We start from the raw sequence: 17,876 nt of genomic DNA, 5'->3' as shown, positions 1-17,876 counted from the left end.
TGGATTAACTCCCTTATTGTTTCAGTTTATGAATTGTGCATGTCACAAAAATCTTGTGGTTAAGGGCATCTGGTCATCTGTTCTGACCAGATGACCATCTTACACACAAAGGACATCATCCTGAAGCCTTACCCCTATTCTACATATCCTTCCTCCTTGACTGTACTCTGATATCATTTGTTGATTACCTAGTCCATTTTACAGTGTCTTTTGAAATGCCAATTTTGTTGCTAACTATATGTTGAACATTTTCATACAATAATTCATCCACTTATTCACTTTAATAGAAACCTGGCTTTCCCTTATGGTTTGTAACCCAGTTGACCAGTAGCCATTTGTTCTTCTGTATCATCCCCCAAGAAAAGAGTGTTCATGAGTTATGACTGTTTCTTGCTCTTTATTGTATTATTCATTATAACCATTCTTGTCCCCTTTTTCATTCTGAAGACCATCTAGTCAGTATTTATACTAAATTCTTCCCTGTTATAATATTCTACTAACTTCCAGGTCATATTCCCCATCACTATCATAACTATTATTTGCAGCAGTCTTTCTCTTTATCCCATCTCCTGTAATCTTCAATGTTTATACTGACAAATCATTTCTAATCAATGCAGTTATCATTCCAAATATTTCCTCTATTTTTAAAAATTTTCTTCATTTCCTCACCCTACATTTACATTTGTACTTTCGCCAGTCTCACTCTATAGAAACCTTTTCTCTAAGATCACCAAAGATTTCATAATCATTAAATTAGTCATTATATATTTTTTTTCATTTCTTATCTCTCTTTTCCTTTCTGAAATTTCTGATGCTGGAGCTCACTACTTTCTACTAAACTCTTTGTCCTCTTTATTTCATAGACACACCATTCTTGGTTCATTTTCCTTGATTAAATTATAGTTTTTTATTTTCCAAATATATACATGATTAATTTTCAACATTCACCCCTACAAAGTACTGTATTCTAATTTTTTCTCTCCTCCCCCAGTTGGCAAGTAATCCAGTATGTTAAACATGTGCAATTCCTATATCACATATTTCCATGAAGATCATGCTTCACAAGAAAAATCAGATCAAAAAGAAAAAAAATGAGAAAGAAAAGAGAATGCTAACAAACAACAATTTTCTAAAATACTATGTTGTGGTCCATATTCAGTTCCTGCTGTTCACTCTCTGGGTGCAGATGGCTTTCTTCATCACAAGACCATTGGAAGTGGTCCAAATCACCATAATGCTGACGAGAGCCACGTCTATCAGAATTGATCATCGTATAATCTTGCCATTGCTGTGTACAATGATCTCCTGGCTCTGCTCATTTCACTTAGCATCAGTTCATGTAAGTCTCTCTAAGCCTTTCTGAAATCATTTTGCTGATCATTTCTTATAGAAGAGTAATATTCCATTACATTCATATATCTTGGGGTTTTTTTTCTACCTCTCTAACCATCTTTTTTCTATACACTACTTTCTCATACTCTTTCTGATCATTTAATGTAGTATTTTCCAAGATGCGGTATTTGGCTTCTCTTTTTTCTTCTATACTTTATTGGCAATATTGTTTGCCTCAGAAACTGGAAACTGAGTGGATGCCCATCAGTTGGAGAATGGCTGAATAAGTTATGATATATGAATGTTATGGAATATTATTATTTTATAAGAACAAAGACACTTGGAGTGACTTACATGAACTGATGCTAAGTGAAATGAGCAGAACCAGGAGATCATTGTACACAGCAATGGCAAGACTATATAACGATCAATTCTGATGGATGTAGCTCTCTTTAACAATAAGATGATTCAGACCAGTTCCAATGATCTTTTGATGAAGAGAGTTATTTGCACCCAGAAAAAGGATTGTGGGAAATGAGTGTGTATCACAACATAGCATTTTCATTCTTTTTATTATTGTTTACTTGCATTTTATTTTCCTTCTCATTTTTTTCCTTTTTTGATTTGATTTTTCTTGTGCAGCAAGATAATTGTATAAATATGTATGCATTTATTGGATTTAACATTTAATTTTACCGTGTTTAACATATATTGGAATACTTGCCACCTAGGGAAGAGAATGGGAGGAAGAGGGGAATTGCAGCACAAGGTTTTGCAAGGATTAATGTTGAAAAATGATCCATGCATATGTCTGAAAATAAAAAGCATTAATAAAAAAAATACTGTTTGTCTCTATAGGCTCCCACTACTATTGTTAGGAAAATGACTCATAAATCTATACTGTAATCATGACTTCTTTTCAGAGCCTTAAATTCTATAGGACACCTCAACCAAGACACTGAGTTGTTAACAACTGAAACGCAACAAAATTGATTTCAGTTCCTTTCCCTTTAAATCTGCTAATCCAGCACTCTTTACTATTTCTGTCCATGGTGTCACACTTATCTTTCTCTCATATTCATATCTATATGTGAATATTTGACTCCTCTTTTCCTTCATTACTGTGTCTTATCAATTCCATCTCCACAGCATCCCTCACATCCATCCTCCTACTCTATATAGTGCCATTATTCAAGTCTTCATTACCATCTAATTTGAATAGCTACTGCCACCCTCTTCTTGCAAGTCTTTTCTTTTTTTTTTTTTGTGCCTCCTCTTATTCCTACAATCCATTCTTCATAGTAACACCAGAATAAATTCATTTAAAAATTATACAAACATATCTTGAATCCACATTATATTTTCTAATATATACTTAACTATTTATTAAGTATATTCCCTAAGGAAAAGATTTATGAATTTGTAACAGAAAGGAGCGACATGGTATGTATATTTGTGTGTGTGTGTATGTATGTATATATATATTTAACTAATGGCAATGTGGAACTAATGTTACTATAATTGAAGAATTTTGTTGCTACTCCAAATTCAAATTATTATGCTTATTGATTGAATTCCTACTAATCCTGGAAAGTATTGTGCTTTAAGGTTAGCATGCCACTTTGCATATACCATCTAATTTGAACCTCAACTAAAAAGCTATTCCTCCCCTTAAAACCTTCCCTGATTTCCCCAAGTTGGCAATAACCTTTATCTTTAGATCTCACATAATACTTTGTATTTTAGGTTTCTAACACACTGAGCAAGTTATTATAGATATTTAAGTTGCTAACCTCTCTGACTCCTCTCTTCCCTATCCCCCACTACTAGGACGGAAACTTCTTGAAAGCAAGGATTAGTATCTCCTAGGCTTTTGCTCCATGCTTTGTCCACTGCCAGAACAAAATACATGTTGTATTTTCTACTGGTTTTCTGAAAATTCAAGTGCTCTACCTTGAACCATTCTTCTTTTTACATACCAAACCCTTAACAATTTGTTGTACTCCTGTGGACAGGTGCCTAACAAAATGCCAATATAAATCTGAAGTATATACCTGGTTATATAGTTGATAGGGTGCTGAGCTTAAAGAGTTAGGAAGATCTTAGTTCAAATCTCAGTTGAGTAACTTACTAGCTCTGTGACCTTAGGCAAGTAATTTACTCTATCTGCTTTACTGTCCTTCTGTGATAATAGGTCATAAATAAAAGAATTTACTTCACATGGTTGTCATGAGGTTCAAATGAAGTGACATATGTAAAGTATTTTGGAAACCTTAAAGTGCTATATAATCATTAGCTTATTTTATTATCTAGTCCTGCCTAATATTTTACTTAGAAGACATTTTTAAATGATTGCCTCAATATTAATTCAAGAAATAAAAAATATCTAGTTAATTTTTATTTCATAGTGCAAAAATGACACCAAATTACCCACTTCCTGAATAAAAAGTCTCATTGTCATCTCTGGTACATTATTATTTTGGGCTCAATACATTTTAGTAACAAACTTTTATCATTTTTTTCTCTTCATCTTGAGAATGCACTCCTTCTCCAAACCTGCTATTTGTAAAAGATTCAGTCTCTAGCAATCTCTCCCTCAGAAATCTCTTTCTAGCCTTTTTCCCCCACCATTTCCTCTCTTTTCCTTCACTTTCTTACTACTCTGAAGGTACTGAATACACCATTATTTGGAGTTGGAGTTTCTCCTAAAGTTCAAATATAAGGTTCTTATCATTGGATTCAGAGACTTTTACCATATAATTCCAGTTCTCTTTGATTTTCACTAGCTGGTCCCACAGAATCCTTCCATACGATCATACATTTAAAGTCAGAATTATCACTTGGTTTTACACGTTCCTTTTGCAGTTGAGAAAATGAAAACCCAGAGTAAAGTGACTTACCTAATGCCACTTGGATAATAAATAGCAATGATGAACATAAACCCAGGTCCTCTTTCCATTATATCACAGCCTCCTAATCTGCTCAGTGGCCCATTCATTTGATCATCTTATTTCTGTCTCAGATGTTCTTCCAAAGTAACAGTATAAACATAGAATACTATTTGCTACTTCAGCCCATTTGTCCTCCCCATCCTAAAGCTGGCAAACTCTTTACCTTAAAGCAGCTCTTCTGAGAAGTCATCCTGGATTAATCAATAAAAAAAAAATATCTTCCCCAATCTCATTCTGTCCAAATATGAAGAAATTTCTAGGATACATTTGTTTTCAATATATTTGAAATAGCTTATATTCATTATAAATATTGAAATAAGTCAATTTAATTGAATAAACCTTAATAATTATTTGAACCTTAACTTATATTTACTTGCTCATTAGCTACTCTCTAAATATATGTCACTGTGTTTTAGAATGCAAACTCCATCAGTCAGGACAATTTGCTCCGAGAATACTTTATGCACAATAACACTTGGAAAATGACAGGCTAAAATAGCAGAGTACTATCTCACATGATTTTCCCCCCACAGGCCTGCACTGACCTGTTTTTGTCCTGCCTTATTCCACTCCTACTACATAAAATAATAGTAACAAATATAGTTGGGTAATTAGAAAATTGGAGAAGATATCAGGCTAAGATCATAAATCTTAGAAGCAGAGATCAGATTGGGGCCAGAAATGGGGATAGTCAGTTAATAAATAAATATTAAGCATCTACTATGTGCCAACCACTGTATGATCTGTCAATGAAAGGATCCTTGGGCAGTCTCAACAATAGGAGAATTAAAGGAGGAAAAGAGGGAGGAGAAAAGAGAAAAATAAAGAGAGACAGACAAAGACAGAAACAGAGAGATACACATACAGAGAGAGACAGAGACAGACGGACAGACACAGAGAGAGGGAGAGACAGAGAGATGGAGAGAGAGAAGAGAGAGGGAGGGGGAGAGAAAGAGATGGAGAGAGAAAGAAGGAGAGAGGGAAAGAAACAGAGAGAGAGAGAGAGGCAGAAACAGAGACAAAGAGACCAGAGCCACAGAAAGAAATAAAAAGACACAGAGACAGAGAAAGACAGAAACAGAGACAGAGAGAAGAGCAACAAAGAAATGACAATAGTGCATGGAGACAAGAGGAGATATAGTGCTGATCTTCAATTGAGAAAAGCACCAGCTGTCTCAATTCTTGGAATCCAAAATGGCTAAAATACATACCAATCTAAAATGTTGACTCTGCTAATTCTTGACTAAAAATGGAAACGAAGTTAATTAGATAACAGGCTTTACTTGTATTTGATTTGTTCTTTACATCTTTTTAAACTTTGGATTTCTTTATGGAGTTTGTTTTTATATATTTGGCAAAAAGAGTTGCAATTAGGATTTGGGTGATTCTCAATATAAATATGGTATAAAATCATGCAGTAAAAGACATCCATAACTTTGTTTATGCAGAACTAACAGAAATAATAAAGATTTGGGATATTTGCATCCAGAAAATTGTAAAGATGAGGTATCTGTTATAATATGCATAAAAACTAAATTAAGGAATGGCTCTGAAGGTGTTCTATAGTCCAATTCACACAAAAATGTCCCTTTAAAAGTAGCCAATTTTTCTAGAGCATAAATGTCCATAAGCTTTCTTATTATTTCCAGAATCTGGGGCACATGATGCTACCAGAGAAAATGAGACTTCTGTCTTGAAGATTCATACTTAGTAACTCCAAATTTCTAAATTTGCCAGTATTTGTAACTGGAACCCAAAGCAGTTCATCTGTTTTTTAAATAAAAACTGCATCTGAATGAATCTCTGCTCTTTGTAAGCTACATACCATTGGTCATTTTTCGTCATCTTTTGAGTTTCACCCACACACCAGCCACAAACTCAGGACCATGGCAACACTGTGGTCAGCCTGTAATTCTGTCAGCCAGCTAAAGAAAACTGCCTTTCCTTCCTACAGTGGGCTGTTATAGCTGGGCACTAAAACACAGAATGCAACAGGGTGGCTGAATCTTTTCTAAAAATACCAATGTCAGTTTGAATTGAAACATTACAGTGAGTTGCAAAGAGTCCATGCTTTGTGTTAAGCTAAAAGAGGGCCATACAGGAGTCTCTACAGGAATATCGTGCAAATCTAAAAATAACAGTCTCAGGAAATTCAATTCTTCATAAGGTAATAACCTGTTCTTATATAGCATCACAATTTCCCACTCTTCACATATTTTATTTGCCAGAAGAATGTTTTTAGCCACAAACTAAAGGAGGCAATGTGAAAGAGAAGTAGGGAAGGGTCAGTTTCCAGGGAGGGGCTGCACGTGAGCAGAGAGTCTTTGAAGACCCAGACATTCTCTCACCCCTTACTCCTCCAATGGAAAGGAGAGTTTCCTGAAATTTCAGAAAGGATACTAATTTCATTGTCTCGCTGCTTCAGGACATCTCTCAGTTTTTTCAATTCTTCCTCCTTTAATGGCGTATCACCTTCTTGGTCTTTGTCTTTGATTTCATGGGAGAATTCATTTTTTTCAGGAATCTTTCTTTCACTTAATAATTTCTGTAAGATAAAAAAATAAAAACTCAGCATCTCATTTTTCTTTCTTTCTCTGTTATTTTCTTCCTTCCAAAGAAGGGGTCAATGAATTCAACTGAACAAACATGACTGAAGTTCCTTTTATGCATAAAACATTATGATCAGTGACCTTGTGTTCTATTTGCTTATAAAACATACAGATAAGGTAGGAATTTAGGCTAAACAGTTTGTTTCCCCCAAAAGATAATATTTCATATAAAGGAAAATAAGCTAGAACAGGGGGCTACAAGTATGACAGAATCAAAACCAATGAGAAATGTAGGACCAAGATCTCCTGATACAGCCTGGAAGACACAAGAAAGAACACTTTATGAAAAATGGAGATGTCTTGTACAAGAAATGACATCCTAGTAAGCCTAGGGGCACTTTGTAGTTTTAAAAAACCCCAAAAACTTTGAGGGAATCCTTAAGAGGCTCTTGAGAACAGTCCTACTTAACTAATATTACTTTAGGACATTTTGAATTTTCTTTAAGTATTTCAAGAAGGTATTTCTTCTTCTTTCTTCTTTCTTCTTCTTCTTCTTCTTCTTCTTCTTCTTCTTCTTTCTTTCTTTCTTTCTCTCTTTCTTTTCTTTCTTTCTTTCTTTCTTTCTTTCTTTCTTTCTTTCTTTCTTTCTTTCTTTCTTTCTTTCTTTCTCTCTCTCTCTCTTTCTTTCTTTCTTTCTTTTTTTTTTTTTGCAGAGGCAATTAAGGTACAATGACTTGCCCAGGATCACATAGCTAGGAAGTATTAAGTAATGTGAGGCCAAATTTGATCAGGTCCTCCTGACTTCAAATCTGATGTTCTAATTACTGCATCCCCTAGCTGCCCCAGCTAGGAAGTTTTAAGTGTTTGAGGTCAGATTTGAACTGAGGTAATCCTGACTTTGGGGCTGGTGTCCAATTACATCTTTAAGAAGAGGATCCACTTTTCAGAGTTTTGATTAGCTGAAGTTTGAATATGACAAAAATGAGTTTTCTAATACTCACCTTTCATACTCACCTTTAAACGATAGAAGCAGTAATGGATTTTACGCATGTCAGATCCCACCTCTAGCCTACTCTCGGGATCTTGATCTTCTAAAAAGGATGTAATTTGTTCTTCTAGTCTGAAAAGGGACAATTTCTGAGTAAAATCCACAGGCTAAGTACTTTAGAAATTCAGATAGCAAAACTAAATAATACTTGGTCAAATTAAAAAAAAATACAAACAGGAAATTTTCCTCCTGAGAGCTACAATGTTAATCAACTTGCCTATAGATAATGAAAGAAAGCAGTTGCCTACACAGATGAAATTGATTCAAAAATTGGCTTCTAAATTTTAGTTTGCATGAGCATCACAGTATAAAAAGTCCTTTGCTTTATTGAATGGAAATTTCCAAGCAAGATTTTCTATAAAGTAAGTTTTAATGTAAAATCAGAAATGGAATTCCATGGAAAATATTCATCACAGGAGTTAGAGGAAATTTCTGGTGACCTTAGAAGTCATTTAACCTTTCCCTAAAATGAGAGGGTTAGGCTTACATGCTCCTCTATAAATTTATTATCTATAATTCTATGATCTTAAGAGGGCAACTAGGACTGTTCAGTATTGTTTCAGAGGAGTTAATAGTACTGATCTTTCCAGAGGCCGTATCTGCCTAACAGTTTACTTTTCATTTGTAACTCTTTGCCAAATTTTCTCATCAGGCGTGTTGTCCCCATTCTTAGGTCAAAGAGAACTCTTATTTACTTCTCCTTTGTGGGAATCCCTGATTTGACTGTTACATATTTTTCAGCTATCATACTCCTTCTTTTGTCTGAATGTTTATGGTATCTAATAAGATCTAGGCTTCCATATCCCATGCCATCTAATAAGAAAGTAGGCCAGCAGCCCTGCTTGTAGTGGCTAGAAACTGGAAAATGAATGAATGGATGCCCATCAATTGGAGAATTGTTGAATAAATTATGGTATATGAATGTCATGGAATATTATTGTTCTGTAAGAAATGACCAGCAGAATGAATACAGAGAGGCTTGGAGAGACTTACATGAACTGATGCTAAGTGAAATGAGCAGAACCAAGAGATCATTATACACTTCAACAACAATATTGTATGAGGATGTGTTCTGATGAAAGTGGATTTCTTCAACAAAGAGAAGATCTAACTCAGTTTCAATTGATCAATGATGGACAGAAGCAGCTACACCCAAAGAAAGAACGCTGGGAAATGAATGTAAATTGCTTGCATTCTTGTTTTTCTTCTCAGGTTATTTCTACCTTCTGAATCCAATTCTTCCTGTGCAACCAGAGAACTGTTTGGTTCTGCACACATATATTGTATCTAGGATATACTGTGACATATTTAACATGTATAGGACTGCTTGCCATCTAGGGGAGGGGGTGGAGGGAGAGAGGGGAAAAATCAGAAGAGAAGTGAGTGCAAAGGATAATATTGTAAAAATTACCCTGACATGGGTTCTGTCAATAAAAAAGTTATAATTATTTAAAAAAAGAAAAAGAAAAGAAAGTAGGCCATATTGCAAAGAGTACTAATCTTGAAAGACAATTAAGAAAACCTGGGTTCAAATTCCAGTTCTACTATTTATTTTCTGTTGTAACCTCAAGGAAGTCACATCTTCTTGAAACTCAGTTTCCTCTTTTATAGTATAAATGAGTTGGATGATATGATTTCAAGGATATTATTCAGGTTTAAATCTGTGTTCTTGTAATACAATCCTTAAGACCAGATAAAAATCTCAGAGTCTATCAACTAAATTAGTTATTTTTAATCTGTAAATTCCAAATTTGTTCGCCAAGTTTATTAAAAATGGGGGTTGAAAATGTCAAGTACAAAACAGCTGTTTGGCCTCTGGAAGTCTTCATGGAAGAGACTTTAAAATCCTCATATATTGTGATACTTATAATGTAAGACCTAGATGAAGAAAAATCTTCTGAAAAAGTTAACCTAGTCTTAAAATGGGAGAGTTGATCTTTAGATCTCCTCAGTGAGGAACTCAAGCATAGATCTTTCAAGGACTGCCTGAGGGGAGAGTTCCATCTCAGAGGCTAATGCAGTTGGTGACATGGGAACAGCAGAAGCATATTCAGGTTTTGTACAGATTATGTCTTACAGAGAGGGGAACTTTAGTCTCTGGATTCAGTGGGTGAGGAAGTGGTGTCCCTCCTGGGCTGAAAAAGAGAGCCCTGTACTTAGGTACTCTGGGAATGGTATTTATTATTGCCTACCTAGGAAACTGTGTCTTTGGGGATAATGGGCCATATGCTTTAGAGCTGAAGAGGACCTTGTGGATTATCTGGAGTAGTCCCTCCACCATGAGTTCTCAAGTTAACACACTCACATTCTGCTGCCAACTATTCTGAGTTAATTCTCTCACTAATCAGCATTAGGCTGGGAGGAGCATCTAACCAATCCATCCTTTTTGCTACTTCTTAAGGCAGTAACCTTTTCCATATGTTACAGTCATCACTTATGTAAGGAAGCATTTCCTGAAGGAATGGAGAAATAGAATCATAAGAAAACATTGCAATACAGAAGCCTGCTGATTAGCTAAGTGACTAAGGACAAATTGTTCAACCTCAGGTATAACAAGTTCTTGACATAATCCCTGCCTTTTTTTTCTACCAACTGGCATAAAAAGAATAAATAAGATATAACTTAAGGGCTTAACAATTTCTGGGAGAAAAAGATAAGGGTCTAGGTTGCTAGTTTATTCTTGGAATTTTGTTCCTCTGTTAAATAGCCAAATGGGAAAAACAAGGCTTCCTGGCTACCAGTTTTATTCACTGCTCATGAGACCCACAGTCTCATTGGACACACAGATGTGCCTGATTTCAACAGCTGAAGGGTTCTGGATTTACCCTCTCTTCACGGCTCCTAGGATCAGGCTTTTGTGACAGAAACTACTAAGGAAAGTTTCCAGCTCCTTCTAACCCTTAACAGTACAGAAAGCTTTTTCGTGATGTGATGATTCCCCAAAGGACAAATGAAGAGAAAAATTATGCTTGCTTGTTCTTTTCAAAAGCCAAGAGGCAAAAATAATAACAAAAAGACTACATTTAAACTCTAGAGGAAAATGTTGATTGATATGTATCATTCAATTTTTTTTTTGGTTTATATAGGAAATTTCTGTGGTATTGCTGAATTTGACACAGTATCATCTTCAGATTGAAAGTTGCTGGAATTGAAATAATAGAGCACTTAAAAAATTCTACAGAATTGAAACATTTTAAATCTAGTTAACACCCATATTGGTGTTATTCATATATCCTTAAATCTTTGTATTCCCTTTCCAGATTGCTTTTTTCCTTCACATAGCCCCAGGCAAAGAGAAATGAGCCTTTATATATAGTTTCCACTTTCAGCATTAGCGAGTAGAATTTGGCTCTAATAGAGCTGGTAGAAAGGGCAGAGCTAGTTTACCAAATTTGTTTAGTAACCTTGTTATTCACAGTTATAGATTTATTTTAGTAGTTTGGACAGCACAGTTTCTATAAAGGAAAATCATACTTCTGTCTGTAATCTCCATTCATCGAGAAACAAATAAATAGAAAAAAAGAAGCAGAGAGGATAGGCTTTAGGCTGGAAGATTGGGACTGGGAAAAGAATGATAATTTATTCAGACCTCTAAAAACATTTGACACAATTCTAAACTAAAGGTTATTGAAATTTAAAAAAACTGTCAGCATAGGATTGATTAGAGTTTTTGATAGCAAACAAAGGTTAGGGATAAATAGATATGTCTTTGAATGAAAAAGTATAAACAAGGAATTCCTTAAAGAATTGGTGTTGGATTTCATCTTAGATGTTTTTCTCAAACAAGTTGGAAGAATAAGTACACTGATAATGGATAGCTGAGACCCAGGAAACCACTCAGTACTAGTTAGTTAAGGTGTTGAGAACCTCACTGGCAAGATACACAAGTAGTATTCACAGGAAAAAAAAAAGAGGAAAACCAGTGATCAGAGTGGAAAGGAGGCTGGTTGATAATGCTACCCTAGAAATAAGTACAGGAAAGTGTATTCATTTTCACAGTGAGAAGAATGATGAAAGATTATCATGGGGACTTGAGAGCAGCAATACCTGATGGCATAACAAGGTCATCCTCCATCAGTTCATATTCTGAAAGATAAGGTGAAAGAACCTTTTTTCATGCAAAAGAGTGATTGATATTTTATAGGCCATAAAGAGAGAGATCTCATTCTAAGGAAAAAAGTTTGTTTTCTTTTAAAGAAAAGTTTTTGCAATTAATTAGCAAATAAGAGGCCCTTTCCTTTTTCTTTATCTTTGCATATTGGTTGTCACATTTTAAGGATATTGCTATTTAGAAAGAAAGAAAAGAAAGGAAGAAGCATATGATGCCTACAATGTACTAGGTACATTAGGGCTTTTAAAAAATATTATCTCAGACATATATAAACTGATGCTAAGTGAAATGAGCAGAACTAGAAGAATATTGTACATGCCAGCAACAATAAAATTATATGATGATCAATTCTGATGGATGTGGCTCTTTTCAACAATGAGATGTTTGAGGCCAATTTCAATAGATTTGTGATAAAGAGAACCATCTAACCCCAGAGAAAGGACTGTGGGAACTGAGTGTGGATCACAACATAGCATTTTCACTCTTTTTGTTGTTGTTTGCTTGCATTTTATTTTCTTTCTCATTTTTTTCCTTTTTGATTTGATTTTTCTTGGGCAGCAAGATAATTGTATAAATGTTTACATATAAATCCTATATATATATATATAACTTTAACTTTAACTTAATACTTTAACATATTTATATACTTTATACTATAACATATTAATCTAAGTAATCCGATATTATTTGCTACCTAGTGAAGGGGTGGGGAAAAGAAGGAGAAAATTTGGAACATAAGGTTTTGCAAGAGTTAATGTTGAAAAAATATCCTAATCTTCTGAAAATTAAAAAGCTTTAATTAAAAAACAACTTAAAAAAAGAAAATAAATTCACTATTTCTGTGGAAAAAAATATTATCTCATTTAATTTTCACAACCACCACGTGAAGTAGATTCTGTCATTTTAGAGAAAATGAAACAGAGATTAGGGTCATAGCTAGTATGTTATCTGAGGCTACATTTGAACTCAGATCTTCATGACTCCAGGTCCAACAATTTATCCATTGCACCACCAAGTAAATATCACAAATAGCTTAATGGGACCTTATAGACTCAGAAACCAAATTTTAGACTTAGAAAATTTAAGATCCTTAGAAATCATCCATTTTCTTGATCTTCTAGATGAAAGACTGAAGTTCTATTAGGTTAATTAATTAGGGAAAGAAAGGGTCCTGAAATCCTTGCCTGAAAAAGTCTAATGCCTTTTCGATTCTACTATAGTAGTTCTTAACTTTTTTGTCATCTGGACACTGATAACAGTGTTGTGTTCCAGAGCAGATACAAACAAATTTCCAGTCATGATAAGAGATCAAGGCTTTCACATCCCAACCAACCTTCTGAGAAGCTAAAGAGATAGCATTACCCTAGATTAATCCCTGAAATGAATATCTCTGTTTAAAAAAGTGTCAATGAAGATGTTTTGAATTCCTTGAGCACAGTATGGAATTTAAGTGGGAATGGAGCCTATTTGATAAAGGACAAAATGTTTTGGGGAACAGTTTATTAATCTAGGGGTTTAATGGGTACAAATTAACCAAGATCAGTGCTAAATACACTCACTTTTTAGCAATATGGGCAGAGCTTTGAATTCCATAGTACTTCAGTGGGAAGGAGGGAAAAACTGGAATGGAAAACCTATGACTATTTAACTCAAAGAGCATGAGAATTAAATATTAAGGGATGAAGGATAATAGTGATAATGTCAGCAAGGTCATCTTATTATAACAGGGATGATTAGAAAGTTATATGATAACTCAAAATATTAGTAATTGTGAACTAGATGAGAGATCTTTTTGCAAAAGTTATTGATTTCTCTCAACTTCTACTTTGTAAATTAGTAATAACTATCTGAAGGATGAAGATTAGATAATTTTAAGACTCTAAAACTAAAATGTCTCAAAGTGAGATAAGGAAAAAACTGTTTTCCTGTATATGAAGAATATAAAAATTAGTTATTTTCTATTTTCAAAATGAGTGATTCAGGTTCAGCTGTGGGCCAAAATAGGTAACTTTTTGAGATAAAAGTGTATATTTAGACTTATAGTCAGAAGATATGGTATTTATTCTTGTATGTGACTGGGCAATTCATTTGAGCCTTAGTTTCCTCATTTGTAAAATAGGAATGACAATTTTTTAGATTACTTACTTCACAAGGTTGCTGTGAGGAAAATACTTATAAATCCTAAAGAATCATGAGTCATGGCAGCAGCTGCTGTTATGATCATTATTCTGATAGTTTAAGCAATATGAAAACTACATGTAACACCCTTCCTTGGGGGGAAAAAACCAAGGAGCAGTGTTAAATGGTGTTTCTATAATTTATAACCTAAAGGGCAAGAATTTTCTAAAAATTCATTTCCAAAAATATTTACTATCTTTCCCTCTCATTGCTCTACCATAAACTGAACAATTTTTACCATACAAAATAGTATAACAAAACAAATTCCTACAATGGCTATATATAAAAAGATTATACCTCATTCCACACTAAATTCATTATCTTTCTGGTGGGAGGTGAATCTCTTCTTCAATTCTCTGAATTCATGGTTTATCATTCCATTGATAAGAATATTTCAAAAGATCAAAAAAAGTCTTTGGAAGTTGTCTTTACACTATTGTGGTTATTATTCTGCTCAGTTCTAACTCTAAATCAATTCATACAGGTCATTTTAGTTCCCTCTAAAATAATCAATTTTGTTATTTCTTTTGACAGAAGACTATTCCATTATATTCATGTACTGTAATTTGTTTAGCCGTTTCCCAGGAGGTGAGTAAGTATTCTCCTTCTTTCCATATTTTGATAAATTAATTTAATTAATGTATTTAATATTTCCTCAATTACATGCAAAACAATTTTTAAATTTTTTGTTTTTAAAACTTTTGAGTTCTAGGTTCTCTTCCTTATCCCCACCCACAATTAGGAATCATATGTGAAATTATACAAAACCTTCTTTCTAATTTTGCACTATTATGAAAAGAGTCATCATAAATATTTTTGTATATACAGGCCCTTTTCTTCTCTCTTTAAAAAAATCACTTTATTGAGAGATACAATCAATACAATGACAGATTGGTCAAAAAGTATGGATCATTCCAAACTAGCTTCCATAATAGCTAAACCAATTCACAGCTCTACCACAGTGCCTGTTTCCCTGAATCCCCTCTAGTACTTGTTATTTCTTTTTTTTTTTTTTTTTTTGATTTGAATTCAGATCCTCCTGATTACAGGACTGGTGCTCTATCTACATTTTTTCTCAATTGCCTATTTCCTTTCTAATTTAACCACATTACATCAGTTAATGAAGAAATCTAAAACTTTACATAATCAAAATAATATATTTTATCTTCTGGGATAATAATAATATGAATGCCAATAGTTAAATAGCACTTACTCTGTACCGGGTATTTAGTAACTTTATAATTATTATCTCATTTGATCCTCATAGCAGTCCTCAAAAGTAAATGCTATTATTATTTACATTTTACGGATGAAGAAACTGAGATAGATGAAGGTTAAGTGATTTGCCCAGGGTCACAATTAATAAATATCAGAGGCTCAGATTTTTCTTACAACAGTCCCTTTGCTTTAGCCACCATGTCATCTAGCTGCCCAGATTCTCAGTATCTCATTTGGTCATGAATTCTCTGCCTCTCCCTAGATTTAAAAGGCTATTTTCTCCTTCATCCTTTTTTTTTTTTTTTTTTTTTTTTTTTTTTTTTTTTTTTTTTTTTTTTTTTTTTTTTGTTCCCAAGTCCTTCTCTTTTTTCTTTTTTTAAAATTATACCTTTTTATTTACAAGACATATGCATGGGTAATTTTTCAACATTGACAGTTGCAAAATCTTTTGTTCCATTTTCCCCCAACTTCCTCCCACCCCCTCCCCCAAATGGCAGGTAGACTAATACATGTTAAATATGTTAAAGTATATGTTAAATACAATATCAGTATACAGTTATTTTGCTGTACAAAAGAATCAGACTTTGAAATAGTGTACAATTAACCTGTGAAGGAAATAAAAAATGTAGGTGGACAAAAATACAGGGATTGGGAATTCTATGTAGTGGTTCACACTCATTTCCCTGAGTTCTTTGGCTGGGTGTAGCTGGTTCAATTCATTACTGTTCCATTGGAACTGATTTGTTTCATCTCATTGTTGAAGAGGACCATTTCCATCAGAATTGATCATCTATATAGTTGTGTTGAAGTATATAATGATCTCCTGGTCCTGCTCATTTCACTCAACATCAGTTCATGTATCTCTCCAGGCCTTTCTAAAATCATCCTGATGGTCATTTCTTATATCCTTTGTTTTTTATGTTATTTTTTCTGTCTAGGTAAAGGATTTATTTGGCAATTATACCAAGGGTCACACAGATGGTGAGGTTGGCTCATGCATTGCCACAACTAGCTCCTTTTGAAAGGCTCCAAAGAAAAGTATGGGAGAGGAGAGGTATTAATTAAACTCTACCAAACTGAAGTTCTATAGAGCCATTATGATTACCTCATTGTTGTATGTATGTGAAACCTGGACAATATATCAGAGTTATGCTAACAAATGGAATCACTTTCATTTGGATTGTATTTGCACCATTCTGAAGATTCTGGCAAGATAAGGTAGTGGACACCAAGATTCTTTATTGAGCTGAATTGCCATGTATTCAAATTGCAGTACAGACAGTGCAACTCTGATGGGCTGGCCATGTTGTTTGAATGCCAAAAGTACATATGCCTAAAAGACTACTTTATGGAGAACTCACATAATGTAAAATCAGAAAAAGATGCTGTTCTCTATGAGCAAAGCAGAATTGCAGCAGCTCAATGAGATATCAATAGAGATATCTCATTCCAAATGTTCATATGCACTATTTATATTCAAACTGTGGAAGAACATTTGAAGCTAGTATTGTTGTAATCACCTTTAGTCGAACACACTGTATTTTGACCACATATAGTGATATCATTTTGGTCCTCTTTGAGAATGAATACAACAACCAACCAATCTGGCTAGATATAGCTAGGTATCAATGTCTCAACAATGAATCACTTATATAGTCACATATATTCAAACTTATGTTATTTGAAATATAATTACATAAAGATGGTAATTAGTTGTAGAATAATGGAAATAAAAGGGACTATAGTTCTAAATCTAATTTCTGCCAAACTGCTTGACAGTTGCCCCAACAATTTATATAAGGTAGTGAATCTTGACTCTTGTAACTGGAATCTTTGGGTTCATAGATTACTTTGCTACAGTGTTGACTTTCATAGATTTTGTGCCTAATTTTTTCCAACAATCAGCCTAATTAGTGCCAAATTATTTGAATGATTATGGGTTTGTAATATTGCTTTGAGATCACATACAAATTGGTAAGACTCCCTTTCCTTGTCTCTTCCCCACATTATTATCCTTAAGATTTTTTTTAACCTTTCATTTCACCACATAATTTTATTATTACATTTTCTCACTCTTTAAATATTTCTATGATAGTTTGATTGGTATAACATTGATATATTGGTACAACTTATCCATAGACAATATTTCTTCAATTATTGTATTTCTCTAACAAGTAGAATTTCTGAGTGGGTTTTCATGGACTCTCAAATATTCTCTGTTTTGTATAGTAATTTTGGATAGAATATATCTTTCTAGTTATTTCTGTTGGACTTTATTGGTAATGTGCAGGAATCTTGATGATTTACCAGAATTTATTTTGTATCTTACAACTTTGCTACATTTGGTCATTATTTCAATTTATTTTAGTTGAATCATTAGGGTTTTCTAAGTAAATTATCATCTGATCTAAAAAAAAGTGTTTTTATTTTGCTTTATTCTTTGATTTGTATTTCATCTTATTGTTATACACAAAAAAAGAATAAAATAT

At 33.7% G+C, this 17,876-nt stretch overlaps 1 protein-coding gene across 4 annotated transcripts in view; it reads right to left on the bottom strand.

Annotated features, from left to right (window-relative positions):
- KIF6 (kinesin family member 6) overlaps nt 1–17,876 on the bottom strand; it is a 433,287-nt gene that overhangs the window by 225,626 nt on the left and 189,785 nt on the right. For all 4 annotated transcript variants that reach the window (XM_031964905.1, XM_031964904.1, XM_031964907.1 and 1 more), the window contains exons 11-12: nt 7,847–7,952; nt 6,684–6,828 (exon numbers count right to left, since the gene is read on the bottom strand). In XM_031964905.1, the coding sequence (XP_031820765.1) occupies nt 6,684–6,828; nt 7,847–7,952 (251 nt within the window). The remainder of the gene's footprint in view (nt 1–6,683; nt 6,829–7,846; nt 7,953–17,876) is intronic.

Source organism: Sarcophilus harrisii, chromosome 4 (assembly GCF_902635505.1).
Source record: "Sarcophilus harrisii chromosome 4, mSarHar1.11, whole genome shotgun sequence".
NCBI lineage: Eukaryota > Metazoa > Chordata > Mammalia > Dasyuromorphia > Dasyuridae > Sarcophilus > Sarcophilus harrisii.
Note: the sequence above shows the minus strand (reverse complement) of the source record. Positions and strands in the feature narration are given on the sequence as shown.